Source organism: Rousettus aegyptiacus, unplaced genomic scaffold (assembly GCF_014176215.1).
Source record: "Rousettus aegyptiacus isolate mRouAeg1 unplaced genomic scaffold, mRouAeg1.p scaffold_m13_p_7, whole genome shotgun sequence".
Taxonomy (NCBI): Eukaryota; Metazoa; Chordata; class Mammalia; order Chiroptera; family Pteropodidae; genus Rousettus; species Rousettus aegyptiacus.
The window spans coordinates 72,440,350-72,456,242 of record NW_023416310.1 but is presented as its reverse complement, the minus strand read 5'-3'; the positions used below and the strand labels follow the sequence as shown (position 1 = coordinate 72,456,242).

Sequence of the window (15,893 nt, the reverse complement as noted above, 5' to 3'; positions counted from 1 at the left end):
GTACGTGTATTTTAATTTGACGTGGCCACGTTGTCCTTCCAAGAGGTTAGACCAGTTTACGTGCCAACCGAGAGTGTATGTGGGCCAAATCCATGACACCGGGACTCACACGGTGTACTATTAAAATTTTTTGTCCAATCTGATCCGAGCAAAAGTACTTTGTTTAAATTTTTGATTCTGAAATAGTATTTTATGTTCCATTATTTTAATAGTTGGGACTGCCAAAATGATTACACTTTGCTTATCCTTTGCATTTTGTTTTTATTTCAGTTAAATGTTTAAATTGCAAAGGCGTTTCAGATACTTTTGATCCATATCTTGATATAACATTGGAGATAAAGGTAAGTTGGAACATTGTTGTGATGGTTAAATCAGTCATGCTTTACATATTTATAGTTCATTTATAATTCAGACCGTATTTGCTAAAGAATATGAATTTAAAAATTTAATAAGATAAGACGTTATTTAGAGGTGATTATTTAAGGTTTGTAGTATGCATCATAAAAAACTTAAAACACTTAATTTTTTTTTTTTTTACCCTTTGACTTCTCACTTAATCTTAATAAAATATGATTCTGCTGCCTGTATCGGCCAGAGTAGATGGTGGTTATTTAGAAATTGCTTTGCTTGTTGCATTTTCGAAATTCCTGTTTTTGTTCTCGAGCTTCGTTTTTCTGATTACAAATGTGATACATGCTTATGGTAAAAATAAGAAATGTGCTTGTGGTAAAAAGGCAGCACATGGGGCGCTCGCTCTCTAAGATCCGCCCCCTCAGAACGAGCGACTCTCAGCAGCTGGACGTGACTGGTCCAGAGTTTATTATCTGCTGTTGGTCGGAGCGGGCTCACGCCTCTGGGCTGTGCGGACACTTGCTGTCCCTTTTCGTTCCCTCGGGCCTCCGTGCGTGTGCACCTCGGCCGCCGGGTGCTGGTCCCATGAGTGACCTGTGCTTCGGCCTCTGGGTGCTGGTCCCGTGAGTGGCCTGCGCCTCGGCCGCCGGGTGCTGGTCCCATGAGTGACCTGTGCTTCGGCCTCTGGGTGCTGGTCCCGTGAGTGGCCTGCGCCTCGGCCGCCGGGTGCTGGTCCTGTGAGTGGCCTGCACCTTGGCTGCCGGGTGCTGGTCCCGTGAGTGACCGTGCCACCGTTTGCATGGCCGATTCTTTGCTGAGGTATTCGGTTTGTTTCCGGTTTCGTGCTGCTATGAATGATGCCGCAGCGAGCAGCCTCTTCACGTAGTTCTGTTCGCTTCAACCTGCTCTTTCCTTAACGGGAGGACGTCATTGGCGTGCACACGTGTAACAGTGAACTTCATGACAAAAGCCGTTCTTTTTACGTGAAAACTCACCCGTGAGTCTCGGTCCCTGTCTGCTGACACGTGGCAGTGCGTGTGACGTGGACGCTGCTCTCCCCACAGGCCGCTCAGAGCGTCAACAAGGCGCTGGAGCAGTTCGTGAAGCCGGAGCAGCTGGACGGAGAGAACTCCTACAAGTGCAGCAAGTACGCGGGCCGCGCTGGGCGCTGTGGGCCAGGCCTGGAGCTGTGGGCCGGGCTGGGTGCTGCGGGCGGGCTGGGCCAGGCCAGGCCACGCCGGGGTCTGGATGAGCCTCTAGCTTCCCCTTAGCTGCCCACACCGTCTGGGGAGATGCTGGTGGCTCTACCTGTTGACGCTGTGGGGAGGCACACTTCGGAGCCCTGGGGACACCTCGGGGCACTGGGGACACGCGGGGCCTCACTCCCGGGAGGGCAGAGGTTGGACCAGCCGGCGCGGTGCTCGGGCACCGTGTCTGTGCCCCTACCGAGCAGCAGCGTTCCCAAAACTCCTGTCACAGGGCGTGATAGAGGGAGCCCTCTCTCCCAGGCAGTTAGGGTGGCTGGCATCCCCTCGAAACTGCTGATTTTGCTCATTCATGAGTATGTTTCCCCACAGAGTCAAGGGGGCCTGATTTCAGGAAGCCCTGTTTCATGTGGTCTAAATGGATTTTCATTTTTTTATAATCAGGCGATATCTGTAACTTATCATCAGATGCTCGTTTTTGTGGGGAAGAAGGCTAAGCCATAGGGATGCTCTTTGTTTTAAACTGCAGGGAATTTTCTAATAATTACTGTTCTTTCTTTTGGATCCAGACAGGGCTTTGTTTTTATAGAACTATGCCTACCTGAAAATATGTTAGTTTTTCAGTTTGATTTGACTCGTTAGAAACTTGTATCAACCTGATTTTGAAACACCGCCGACCCGGGTGGCTTGGTGGCTCAAAACTGTGCGGGCTTCCTGTTCTCTTTTGTGCCCTTAAGCAGTTTCCCCGTACTTTAAATTTTAATATTTTCAATGCTGGTTGAAGGAGGTTCTATTTCTCACCTAGTGTCCTTCTTTTGGAAACTTAATGTAGAATGCTTCAGAGAAATAATAAGGGAAAGACTATAATACAAAAAAATATTTATTAACCCTCTTAACCTTTTGTTCCTGTTTATTTCAAGGTGTAAAAAGATGGTTCCAGCTTCAAAGAGGTTCACTATACACAGGTCCTCCAATGTTCTTACACTTTCTCTGAAACGTTTTGCAAATTTTACTGGAGGAAAAATTGCTAAGGTATGTAGATATTATTAATAACCTTTTATATCAAGCCTTTCAGAGCTAAGTGTTAGTAGCTATTAAGGGATATAAATGACCAAATGGAACCTGATTTTGTTTTGTTACCTGATTTTCTAAGTTCTTCCAGCACTTAGTAATGGGAAAAACTGTCAAAGCATTGAGCTAGTAGCGTGCTACGTGTATTTTCTACGTTCCTTAGCTGGTTAGACTTTCCGATGATAAGATTGGTAACTGTGGTCCACGTCCGGGCTTTGTAGTCAGCGAAGGTACCGAGCGTGCACAGGGAGTGCTCGCGTCATTCGAGATCCAAGGAGGACGACCCTGCCACGACTTTCGTCCAAGTGTGTTTTCTCGTTTGTTCGTTTGTTTTCTGACTGGTAGTACACGGAATTTTCCCACTTTCTTTCTACTTTCTGAAGCTCAAAAGTAGTTGGTCAGAAGTTACCATGTGGGGGAGTGATCCATTCCCGAAGCACTAGAAATAAGTGGCGACTGAAGCCCAGAGCTGTCGTTCTGTCGCCGTCTCCTCTGATGTAGTTGAAGAATTCACTTAACCCTCATGTGTTTAGAGGAAACGAAGAATGCAGTAGGATTGCATTAAATACACTTAGATTCGGGTCTGTCCAGGTTAATCACGCCTTTTGAAACGGGGCGCAACGAGTTAGCTTTCTGCCAGAACAGCGCAGGGCGCAGTGTTCTGCAGGTGCCTGAATGCCGCACACCTGCCTATGTGGAATGCCCTGTCTTCGGAAATGATGTTCCTTTTCCTCTTTCCGTTTAGGATGTGAAATACCCTGAGTATCTTGATATCCGACCGTATATGTCTCAACCCAATGGAGAGCCGATTATTTACGTTCTGTATGCAGTGCTGGTGCACACCGGTTTTAATTGCCACGCCGGCCATTACTTCTGCTACATAAAAGTAAGCTGTGTGGATTTTGCTATTAACTTTTTACAATACACTGTAAGATAGCGGGCATTCTTGGGGGAAAGGTGAGACTTTTGCAGTTAAAGTGTGACATTCCATTTTCCTTACATTTCTCTGGACTGGGGCCCCGCGTCCCTAATCGTGTCTGAACTTTCTCCCGTTGGCTCTGCTGCAGGCTAGCAACGGCCTCTGGTACCAGATGAATGACTCCATCGTGTCTACCAGTGATATCAGATCGGTACTCAGTCAACAAGCGTATGTCCTCTTCTACATCAGGTATCGTCGGGAAAGCACATTTTCCAATTTCTGTTCGTCATTTCTGTTCATCTCATCAACGTAAATTCAGTCTTGGGTTATTTTTAAAACAGCAGCTTGATGCTTGGCAGGGGAAGGAAGGTAGCTTTCGAGTACGGATCCTGAGTTTGATTTCGATTCCAGCTCTTTGGCAGGTCAACAGCGAAACACACGCGGAGGGAGGGCGGGCGTCTGTGCGGGCAGCACCCTGCCGGGTCTGGGGCTGCGGAGGCCTCGGGAAGGGCACGCTGAGCACCGGGGGTGGTCACCTCTCAGCCGCTGAGCATAGGCAAGCCGGCTGCTTCTCTGGCCCAATACCAGCAGCCCCACTCAACACGAGCACCCCCACTCATTTCTTTCCTGTTGCTGCTGCATATTCTGACTTGCTAACTCCATTTCTGGAAATGTGTGGCCTTGGAAAATGTTGACGTGTGCTCCAGGGTATTCATTGGTAACGGCTGAAAATTAAGAATGTCCTAGAATTTTTAACAGTAGCAAAATGAACATGTACGTTGTAATGTATCCATATATTGAAATACGCAGCTGTTAAAAGTGATTTTTATGAAGCTTTTTTTTTTAAAATGATATGAGCAAATATTTAATATGTATGGAGGAAAAACAGTTTGAAATTTTATACACCGACGTTGAAAAAATCAGTCCAGGCTGAAGCCTGGAGAATAATCTGTTAGATCTGAATAGTAGCTGCCTCTAAGGGGTGGTTTTGTTTCTAACTTCTCTGGACAGTATAGACTTTCTCTAATTGTTCGTATTTATAACTAGAAAAATGTAAATGAACAGAAAAGAAAAACAGTTTTCAAATAGTGGCGTCCTCAGAATACACAGTTAAAACTGCCACCCGCCCGGCTGCCCCAGGCAGCTGCCCGCCCGAGCGCCTGGCGCCCACACACAGGCCCGGCCGTGCGTGGCTCTGCTCTGCAGCGTGGCAGCCCGTGTTCTGAGGGGTTGTGAGTGAGTGTCTGCTGTGGAGCTGTCCCGTAACCCCGAGCCGCATCACCCTCTGTCACCAGGTCCCACGATGTGAAAAATGGAGGCGACCTGACTCATTCCGGCCACAGTCCCGGCCAGTCCTCGCCCCGGCCCGTGCTCGGCCAGCGGGTCGTCAGCGGCAAACAGGCTGCGGCCGGCTTCATCGGACCACAGCCTCCTCCCCACGTGATGAAGGTATCATCCTCAGCGAGGGTGTGTGTCCTCTGTGCACCGATGTTTTTTTAAATGTGTCTGTCATTCAAGCCCCCAGGCTCACGTTGAGAAGCTGCTAGCTCCTCACGTGCAGCTGGATTTCTTGTCAAAACAAGTATATTTAGGTCATTTATTGTGATACATTTCAAGCATACAGAAAAGCTTAGCATGATGATCTGAACGCAACGATCAAGAAGAAAGTCTGGGCACAAGTGCATTTAAACGCTGGGCGTTTCGCCCCCGCGCTGGACTTCCACCCACTTGGAGGCTTAAGTGTCCAGGGACCCGTGACTAACGCCGGGGCCCAGGAAAGTGGCCCTGTCGCCAGCTCGTGTCTGGTCGGCCCTCTCAGGAGTGTGCGCTTTCTCTCTGCTGTCCCGGCTGGGTCTGACCAGGCCCCCGCCGGCCTCGGGGCGCCGATGGTAGTGCCACCACGCGGTCCTGTGACGCTCCAGGTCTTCGTCCAGGCCTGACTCGCGCTGGACTCCGTGCCGAGCGTGCGGAGTGACCCCGTCCTCCGCGCCGCGGCGTTGAACAGCCTTTCAGTGCGCGTCCGATTTGCTTTGAACCAGCAGATCGTCTGGTCGCCTGCTGTTTCTGACGGACGTTGGGCAGTGTTTGGGTTACGGCAGGAGTCACAAATCAGATGCCTCTGGGAGCGGGGCCGGCAATGGGCTTGGGCTTCTGAACTGGGCTCCCCGTGAGAGCGTCTTCAGGACACTGGCCCACTGGAGAGCACGTGCCCTGTGTGGAGGGGTGGCCTGGCCAATGTTCAGGTAGCATCTAATTCAGATGTTTAAGGAAACATCGTGAAGGCCAGACAAAACCCGTCTGCAGACCAGGTCTCACCCACGACCTCCAGGTCGCAGCCTCTAGGACGCAGAGGCACTGGGTGGCATGCGGAGCAGAGTGACTGCCCGTGCGGGATTCGGGGACGTCACGGGGAGGGGGTGGCTCAGCACACGGGGTCTGAAGCAGCTCGTCCGTGTCTGCCCACGCGACCCTCTCCCTGCCGGTCCAGCACTGGGCTCCCAGGAAGCCCAGCCGGGGGGGCGTGCAGTTCCGTGCCCACGGGCCTGCTGCTTCCTGTCACGTCGGAGCAGAATTTGGTCTGGGGCTTATTCTCTGGAAAAAATTGTGTGTGTGTGTGTGTGCGTGCGTGTGTGTGTTGTGTGTGTGTTACCAGAACACTACGGCCTGTGCGAGGGCGATGCTGGCCAGGAGCGCGTGAGAGGAGGAGGTGTTTCTGGGTGCGTGAAACTTGGTGTTTATGGAGAGACGAGCAGGCGGGCAGCGTCCGCGGCCAGGACGGCTTCTGCGTGTTCCCGGCGCCCTCACCGGCTGTGGTCTCCTTCCTTCCAGAACCCCCCTCACCTAAACGGGACCGGACCCTTGAAAGACACGCCGAGCAGTTCCATGTCGAGTCCCAACGGGAACTCCAGTGTCAACAGGGCTGGTCCTGTGAACGCTTCATCTTCTGTTCAGACCTGGTCAGTGAACCGGCCCTCAGTTATTCCAGAACATCCCAAGAAACAAAAAATCACGATCAGTATTCACAACAAGCTACCTGTTCGCCAAGGCCAGTCCCAACCTCACCTGCACGGCAGCCCCCTGGAGAGCCCCAGCAAGCCCGGCCCCTCGTCCACCGTCACCAACCCCTCCACGATACAGTCTACCTCGAGTGCACCTGCGCCGTCAGTGTCCAGGAAAGTCACCAAGCAGGTGGCCCTGAACGAGTCCTCTTCCAAGCCAGTGATGAATGGCAAGTCCAAGCTGAACTCAAGTGTCCTGGTCCCCTACGGTGCCGAGTCATCTGAAGAGTCCGACGAGGAGGCAAAGGGCCTGGGCAGGGAGAACGGTCTGGCCGCGGCCGGGAGCTCGCACCCCTCCGCTCAGGTTGCCGACGACGACGCGGCCCCGCGGCTCGAGCTGCGAGAGCCTGTCACCCTCAACGGTGCTAACGGTGCAGACAGCGACCTGAAGGAAAACGGTCTGCCGTTCGATGCTGCCAGCTGCCAAGTCCAGCCCGCTCTACACGCAGAGAACCCCTTTTCTAAGGCGAACGGTCTACCCGGGAAGGTGAGCGGGTGCAGGGTGGGTGGGCGGGCTTCACCTCGTCCCTCTGCGGCAGGGCACGCGGCCAGATGTCAGGAGGCCTGGAGTGACAGGGAGAGCTGAGATATCTTTTTTTTTCCTCACAGTTGATGCCTGCTCCTCTGCCACCCCTCCCAGAAGATAAAATCTTGGAGACCTTCAAACTTAGCAACAAAGTGAAAGGCTTGACAGATGAAACAAGGTAAAGTAACAACTTAATGAGGAAACGAAACTGCCTGCGGGCGGGTCACCCCTTTCCCTCTGGAGACGTCTCGCGGTGACCCTGGTGACCCTTCCGAATCGGGGAGTGCTTTGCACGATCTGTGAAGTTTATATGCTTTTTAGAAAAGTGGAGAAAAAATCTGTGAGGGGCGGATAGTCCATGACAACTTGGTGTCCTTTCTGGACGGGGTCGAAGTCGGTCAGGGGTGTTTTAGCACGCGTCCGTCTGCCACCTGGCGAAGACACGCCGAGGTCACGGGGCCGGGGGTCTCGACGCTCGCGAGTAGCAGGTGTTTTGTTCTGCTCCCTCTAGAATTCTGAAGTCAAATTCACGGATGAGGCGGTTTCCCTCCACACTTCGCTTTTTTTTTTTTTAACCCAGTCTATCGATCTGTGTGTCACGTAAAGGAAGCAGGAGGAACGGCGTTTACGAGGCAGTGGCGTTTCAGTCTGTACACGAGCTGAGCCCGCACTGCTCCCGGGGGCAGTGAGGCCGCCAGTGCTGCAGCCGGGCACAGGTCTGCTGGGAATGCGACAGCTCGCAAGGCGGCCTGCCGTCGGGAGCTGTGCGCCCCACGCAGCTCACCCTCGGGCTGTCCCTCCCTCTAGGTTTACACGGGACTCGCGTTCCTGGAAGTCCTGCTGTCCCTGAAAACCGCCACCACCACCGGGGTTTCACCCACTGGGTGTCGGGGCGAGTCCTTACCTGGGACTGCCAGTGGGGCTCCCCGATCGCGTGGGGACCCGGGGATGCACCCCACGTTCCAGAACGGCCCCGGCCGGTCGTGTGTCCTCGCCAGTGACAAGCACTGCCAGGAAGCCGTCCTCACTAAAATGGAACGGGGTCCGTCCTGTTGGCAGAGACCCTCCCCCCGGGTTAACCCCAAGGGGTAGTTTGGTCTTCAGTCACCCGCGCAATGAGTGTTTCTAAGTTTGGCTTAGTTTGTCCTCAGATGTGCTGTGTGTGAGAGTTACACAGGCACTCGGACAAGGCCGGGCGTCGTGTGCTGCGTGAGTGTGGCCGCCACGCACCGCACCGTGACGTGTGTCCCGGCCGGTCCCCGCTGGGAAGGGGGGGGCCGCTGCCGCTGTTCGCTGTTTGCCCAGCTTCCCTTCCCCTGGAGAGTGCATCCGGAGCCCTTCGGCACTGAGAGGCAGCGTTCCTTCACCACAGAGGGCTTTTCCAGAGCCCGGCGAGTCCTCAGAGTCGTCCCAGGAGCCGTTGGCTCTGCGGGGGCGGGGGGGGGTGTAGGGTGAGGGGGACGCGCCCGCCGCGTGTGGCTGGCGGGCCAGCCTGGGAGGGAGCAGCAGCACCCGAAAACGGAAGGAGCTGGGACGGAGGAGCAGAGCGCCTGCTGCGGGAAAGCGGGGCGGGGGTGGCCGCCTTTCCGGGTCTGTACTCTATCTACTGAGGCAGAGAGGAAACTTGGAGTTTCCAAAAATGATAAGCCCACTACTGGGTTTCAGCCAGAGCCGTCAGAGGCATCGAATACCGAGTGAATAACATTGCAGAATGTTTGTCCCTGTGAGCACGGGGCCAAAACTCATACGGCGATCGGGGCGGTCGGGGCGATCGAGGGAGTGATTAACCGTGTGTGTCTTTATCTTGCTCTGACCGCAGTGCGACTGGAACAGAGGGCAGCCCCGCCGGGGACCCCAGCAGGGGACCGGAGCCAGGCAGCCCGTCCCCCGACGCCCAGGAGAGGCCGGAGGCGGCCACGGGGTTCAACAGCAGACTGAAAAAGGCCGCGCCGCCCGCGGACCCGGGAGCCAAACCTGCCAAAGAAGAAGCCTCGGAAAACGTTTCGGCGAAACCCGAGGAGTCTTTGACGAGTCTCCACCATCTCTGCAACTCCAGCCCGAACACCACCGGGGACGGCCACCTGGCCAAGCCGTGCGACCCTGGGAACTTAACAAGTGAGCCGGGCAGAGCCGCCCAGGATGTGAAAGGGACATCGGTCGAGAGTCCCCGGGACTCGGTAGCCATGGAAACCGCGGGGAGGTTGAGCCCGAGTCCCTTGTCACATCCTGCGGGTGACAGCGAGCAGGGACCCTCCGCTCACAGCAGCCGAGATAAGTGCACGGACGCCGAGGACCAGTCTAAAGCCGCGGGGGCGTCTGCGGACGAGCCCCCGGCCGCTCAGATGGACAAGGTCACGGAAGGTCGTGCAGACGGGGCCCCAGAGCAGAGTCCCCGCGAGCAGCAGCAGCGCGAAGAGCAGAAGGCGGGGCCCAAAGCCCCGGACCGCTCGCCCGTTAAGGAAAAGATCAGCAGCCTCCGGAAGGTGGACCGGGGCCACTACCGCCACCGCAGAGAGCGCTCGTCCAGCGGGGAGCGCGCGCGGGACGGCCGCAGCCGGACGGAGGAGCAGCGCCCACGGCGGCACTCCCACGCGCGCGAGCGGGGGCCGCCCGGCCACTGCCGGGCCGAGCGCCTCGGCCCGCACCACACCGGCCACAGCGACAGGCTCAGCCCCGGCCCGCACCGCGCCCCGCCCCGGTACGGCCACCGCCACTCTCGGAACAGGGGCGGGTCGGACCAGGACTGGGCCCGGCACCACCCCCCGGAGGGCGAGCACTCCTGGGGCCGGGAGAAGTACTACCCCGAGAAGACGCGGTGGGACAGGTGCAGGTATTACCACGACAGGTACGCCCCGTACGCGGCCAGGGAGCTGCGGGACTGGAAGCCTTTCCACGGTGACAGGGACTACGACAGGGCGGCCCAGCACGGCGGCCGGCCCTACAAGGACTACTATAAAGGCAGGAAGGGGTGCGAGCTGGTCCTGAAAGAGAAGGAGGGGCCCCACTTCGGCAGCCCCCGCGGGGGCCCGCCCCACGCCCTGCCTCTCTACCCCGACAAGTACTCTCATGGCAAGATGGCACTTGGGGCCGAAGACAGTTGTCACCTCGCTGATCGGTTTCACGGACACGAAAGTATAAAGTCGCGGAAACGGAGGTACGATAGTATAGAACATAGCGACAGTTACGCGGAAAAGAAAGTGTGGAGGAGCGTACAGAGGGACCCTTTAGAGGAGCCGAAGGCGAAGAAGCACAAGAAATCAAAGAAGAAGAAGAAATCCAAAGACAAACACCGAGAGCGAGACTCCAGGTGAGGGTGTGGGCCGGGCGCGTGGCGCGGGGGGGCGCAAGCCACTCAGCTTGTCGCCTTGCTGGGGGGGAGGGGCTGTGTATGCTTACGAGTTCGATTTGTGTTTCTCATTTCTGCGTGGGTTTCAGATTTCGCTACTTACAGATTTCTGAAATTTAGCTTTGCTTTTAAATCGTATCTTAGTTCATGGTATACAATGCCTAAGAAGTTCAGTTTTCTGAAAGGTATTGCCATTTCGATTCACGCTTTATAACTCCTGGAGTAAGTATGCGATGCTCTGTGGATGAAATCTTTGGGTCTTTGGCTTTACAATTGGTGTTAATGTCCTTAATTGTCAGATCAGTTACGTCGTCACACCTCTTAATGTTTTCTTCGAACCCAGCGACCACCAGGCGAGCAGCAGACGGGCGGGCACCGTCCCTTCGCTAATTGGCTGCTCGCTCCGAGTGCGGACCCAAGACGCGCCCTTTGCTAACTTCATCTGTGTCTCCTTTTCTTAGTTCGAAATAATTGAGAAACTCGCTTTTGTATTTTTAAACAGCCAAGTTGTTCAGCAATTGTCTTGGAAGCGATTTATCTGTAATGTGAGGGCTGAGCACAGACAGAATCATCGTACGTTTTGTGCTCCGTACATCTGACATCTCATAAAACCGAAACTTTGGGAAAAGATTACTGGAAGCCACTGGTAGACAGTGGTCACCTGAGGGAAAAGAATTCATAAACACCTCCCACGTGCCTGACGCACCTGACAAAATTTTTTTTTTCCTTCAGCCACTAGTTTCAGGAAAAGTTAGCAAAACCCTTTCTCTGGTATTTTGGCCAACTACCTCAGCTCCTGCGTAAAGCTTAAAGGCAGTGGTGGGAAGGGGTCGAAATCAGAGAATTCATCACCCTAGACTTAAAATTATTGCAGTGAAAACGAACTGCATTTTCAGTTAGACGAGAATTTCGCCCGTGTTTGCACGAGCGTCCGCCGTGCTGGGTGTACAAGCCAGGACCCAGCCCTGTTTGGGGGCGTCTTGTTTCCTTGCTGGTTTGAGTTCTGGTTTGTTCTTCCACAGGCATCAGCAGGATTCAGACCTTTCGGCTGCATACTCTGATGCTGACCTCCACAGACACAAAAAGAAGAAAAAGAAAAAGAAGAGGCACTCGAGGAAATCCGAGGACTTTGGTAAAGACTCAGAACTGCACTTGCCTAAGGCCGCCAGCTCCGAGGCCGTGGACCGTTTCCGGAGAGCCGACGGCTTCGCCCTCGCCGACGGCCTGCCTCTGGAGGGCGCTGGACCTTTCCGTGAGAAAACGAAATATTTAAGGATGGAAAGCAGAGATGACAGGTGTCATCTGCCCGAGTGTGGCCAGGGTAAGAGGAGATACTTGGAATTAAAAATGTAGAAACTGGCCTTTTTGGAAAAGGTGATTAACACGCGAGAAGAAACGCGCAGATGGCGTGAAAGGGCCCGGCCCGGCCCCGGCTCCAGAGCGCGCGCTGCGGCCACGCAGCCAGGCTGTGCGGCCACGCCCTGCGCCGCGGCAAAGGCCCGAGTGACGCGCACCGGGCCCGGCGGTGTCTGGGTCTGCGCCTCGGGAAGTCAGGGCCCTGGGCACTGCCTTGCGAGGGGCCAGAGCTTTCGCTTTTAAACTCTTGCTAGACTAGACGTGTTTTCACAGTATGTTCCTTCTCTCTGGATCCCTTAAAGCTCTAGCGTGCTGAGTAGAGCCCGAAAGTCACAGTCTCATGAGTCGTTAGGGACACCAGCTGTCGGCCGCTAGCAGAGCGCTGCCTCCAGGGGGTGTGCGATGTGGGCTCTGCGGGCTGCTGGGGCCCGGGGTCCTCGTCCGCTCCGTGCGTGCACCCCGCCTGCGGCCCGGACAGCAGCCGCGCTTGCGGGAGGGGTCCAGGCAGGGGGCCGGCGCGGGAAGCCGGGGGAAGCCTTCGTTTCACGCGAAGAGGACCCGAGATCTCAGTGCCCGGCTCTGCAGCGCCGCACAGCCCGGCCCTCATGGTCTGTTACGGCGGGAGGGTGCCCCGCCCCCACACCCGAAGTGAGCTTTCCTGACTCTGGCCGTCGCCCGGGCTGCCTGGTGGTCTTGGGGTGCTCGACCGAGCTGTCATGTCGGGGGCAGGCCCGGGCCTCCCATGGCCCGGTCAGCGTGACTGCTGAGGAGGGACCCGTGACCCCCAGTGCTGGCCGGGACAGCGGCAGACGCCACGAGGGGCGGCGTGTTCCGTTGGGAGGGTACGTGCGACCTGCCGTGGGAACGGCGGTGGCCCCTGCAGCCAGAAAGTGAAGCTAAGGTGGTGGTTGCTTGTTTTTTTAAGAAATTAACGTATGTATTTTCAGGTTGGTTTCCCACGAACACGTCAGTGATTGGGGGAGGGGCTTGGTGAGGATGCAGTCGCGTCTCTGCTTGGTGATTGGGACGAAGTAGCGAGGGGGCGGTGGGCACTGCGTGGGGCCCCAGGGGACTTCATGCCCTTGCCGGAATCGTCCCCTTCTGTGACTCTCTCAAGGACTCAGCCAGAGGCCGCAGCGCACAGGGTGCCAGCCCCCCACAGGGCCGGCCCGCAGGGAATGTGGGCCGAGGGCAGACTCGGGGGCTCTGGCCTGTCCAGTGGTGGCCCTGCGTCCCTGTCCCCGATCCGGGTGCACGCGACGGGTGGGCAGCCGGTGTTTCTGCTGAGCAGACCGAGGAGCTCGGGCCCGTCCCGTCCTGTCTCCCCCAAGAAGGGCCAGTCGCTTGGCCTTCCGTGCCAGGCTGCCCTCTCGGCTGGCTGGGGACGGACCCTTTTGCCTGCCGCGTGTCCTGTGCCCCGTGTCCTGGTGCCGCGACCACTCATCTCTCTCTCTGACTCATGTTCTCTGGCTCCATTAAACCCTCACTGTCTTTGGCCCAAGGCCGGTGCGCCTAACGTTAGAAGGCTGGTCAGTTTGCAGGGCCGACGGGACCGTGCCCGCGAGGCACGGCTTTCGTCACCCGTCCAGTGGGGCCGGCGGCCCCCGGCCGTCACGTCAGCTTCTGTTCAGCGAAGCACTCAGGGAGCAGCTGCGTGGCAGCACATGCGCGTGCGCAGCCTCACGTCGGTGCCGGGCACCAACGCCAAGCTGCGTGGCTGAGTGTGATCGCTTCGTGCACGCACAGCGCAGCCACCATGAGCTTTGTAAAACCGTCGTCAAACTGTCTCTCAACCTTTGCTTGCTTTCTAGGTGATTGAAACCTGGCCTCAAAACAGAATCCACAAGTTACGGTAAGCTGTTTGCACGTCTGCGTGTTTTGTAATTGTTTGTAGAGGTGCCTTGGGGACGTACGTGGAGTTCAGGGCCTTGGGGACTCGGGAGCAGGTGCGGGAGGCCCTTCCGAGCTCCGGGCCAGGCACTGGCACTGCGCTTAGACACCCCCTCATCAGTACTGGCTGGGGGGCACGCGTGTCCCGAAACCCATTCTCTCCTCCCCATTGTAAGAAAATGAGTTTAAAGTGTCAGAATCAAGTCATTTGATAAACCTTTGAAGAGATGGAGAATCCAGTTTCCTCAACCCAGACCTAACTGGCCTGAGAGAGGACCCCCCAGGACCCCCCTTCCTTCAAAGCCCCCGAGTCCCCGTGCTTCAGGAAGCTGGGTCGGCGCGCCCCCGCCTCACAGCGTGCAGGCCCGGAGCACCTGGACGCCAGGTGTGCGGCTGCTCCCTCTGCGCTCAGACAGAAAGGACTTTGCTTCGTTTGAGGTTTGAGTTCTTCGTAGCAGAGCAGAACCTTGAAGGGCCAGCTAATTGACTGCTGGCACTTTGTTCAGTGGCCCTGGGAGATAGTAATTCAGGTTTTGTGGCCTGCCCGTGCTGAGGTCAAGGGGAGAGTGAGCCTTTTGCCCTTGAAAAGGAATTTTGTCCAAATGTGTAACTTCTAGTCAGCAAAGGGAGATTTAAAATGAATTTCAAAGTGAATTGTCTTCAGAAGATTATTTGCAGGTAATTAACATGCTTTATCAATGGGTCCTCTCGGGAAGGACCTAAGCCTAATTAAGGGATTAAGTTCTTCCCGCTCAAGGGATTTAAGGATTGGCGGGGTGGAGGTGCAGCCCACGCCCAGCAGATGGCGCCCTCTTTGCTGAGCCGTCCGCCTCAGGCCCCCTGCGCACCTCTGTCTGGAAGCGCCCAGCTCCTGGATTGCCACCTGTGGGGACCTAAGAGGGAGTCCTTGAGCAGCTTCGGGGCTGTAGCCCCCCGGGACTCGGCCCTCTGTTCCGACTGCCTGCCTCTTGCCTTTCAGATTGAACATGTTCAACAGAAGCCATCCCCAGCCCAGCTTAAATTATAAATATAGGAAATAACTGTTCAAATCCGCGTGGTGCTTCTTTAGTAAATACTGTACAGATTTTACCATGGACTTTTTTTTTAGTTTTTATCTTTTCTTAATGACCCTTATTCCAAATGGATGAACACTTTCTACAACTGCTGACCGCTGTAAAATACCGTGTATATAAATCACATTGAAAATAACGCCCTGGACTAGAACATCTCAAATGCTGCTTAATCACAGACTCAGGTTGATCGCCCGTATTCCGTGTAATGCTCCTCCAAGCGAGACGCCGGTGCAAGACCAGCCGGGAGACCGTGGGACTATCAGAAGTACAAGCGACTGACAGTATGGATATTTAATTTAAAGACTTATTTAAAGATTTGCAAGCTCTCGACTAGACTTTTGAGAGCGGTCTGTTTTCTGTAATGTCTGATACTAGAAACTAATTTCACTTCATATTTTAGTTGTATTCAAGATTTGAAGGTGTATTTTATAGACGAGTTCTGTTTTTGAACTTTGTGGAACTATTCCAATCAATTTACCAGATATGATGAGTATTTACATTATGAATGTATAATCCAAACATTATTTGTAAAGCCTACAGTATGTTTTTTATTACATAACACTTTTTTATACAGTGTCTCTTGTCTTGACTATGATATTGGAGTCTGAGTTGTCAGCTTGGTCCCTTAAAGTTTCTAGTTACAGACAAAATCATACTGTGATTTTATTTTTAATATGGATATGCTATCAAACTGTGATACACTTATAATTCACTGGTCCTGCATCAGGAGATGGAGTGGGGAAAACTGTATTTAATACAGTTTGTATCTGAATAATCTGTATGGTTTATACAGTTTGTGTTGTTCAGAGATGTCTAAAGTTTGATCTTTGTTTTTTTAAAGATTAAAAAGCACTTGCCCCACTGTAAATATACAGCATGTAAAATTTATATAGTATATAAATGGCAGCAAATTAACCATTTCGTGTCTTATTTTTTAGTGCTGTTGCCCCATTTGCTCACAGACACTCCTCAGTGACTTCCTGTCGCTTCGCTTTCCCAAAACCTGCACGCTCGAGCCGCGGGCCCCGGCCTGGGGGAAGGGCAGTCGGTGAGTGGGTTGCTGGACCCGACAATCTGCTTCAAAGAACCAAGTCTTA

At 54.5% G+C, this 15,893-nt stretch overlaps 1 protein-coding gene across 4 annotated transcripts in view; it reads left to right on the top strand.

The window, feature by feature from the left end:
• The window catches only part of USP42 (ubiquitin specific peptidase 42), a 41,422-nt gene extending 25,710 nt beyond the window's left edge, over positions 1-15,712 (top strand). For all 4 annotated transcript variants that reach the window (XM_016155174.2, XM_036224912.1, XM_016155176.2 and 1 more), the window contains exons 7-18: positions 271-341; positions 1,416-1,498; positions 2,477-2,588; positions 3,373-3,513; positions 3,695-3,795; positions 4,842-4,995; positions 6,376-7,092; positions 7,215-7,309; positions 8,951-10,438; positions 11,500-11,798; positions 13,645-13,685; positions 14,703-15,712. In XM_016155174.2, coding sequence (XP_016010660.2) covers positions 271-341; positions 1,416-1,498; positions 2,477-2,588; positions 3,373-3,513; positions 3,695-3,795; positions 4,842-4,995; positions 6,376-7,092; positions 7,215-7,309; positions 8,951-10,438; positions 11,500-11,798; positions 13,645-13,652 — 3,269 coding nt within the window. In that variant the 3' untranslated portion in view covers positions 13,653-13,685; positions 14,703-15,712. The remainder of the gene's footprint in view (positions 1-270; positions 342-1,415; positions 1,499-2,476; positions 2,589-3,372; positions 3,514-3,694; positions 3,796-4,841; positions 4,996-6,375; positions 7,093-7,214; positions 7,310-8,950; positions 10,439-11,499; positions 11,799-13,644; positions 13,686-14,702) is intronic.
• The last annotated feature ends 181 nt before the right edge of the window (positions 15,713-15,893 follow it).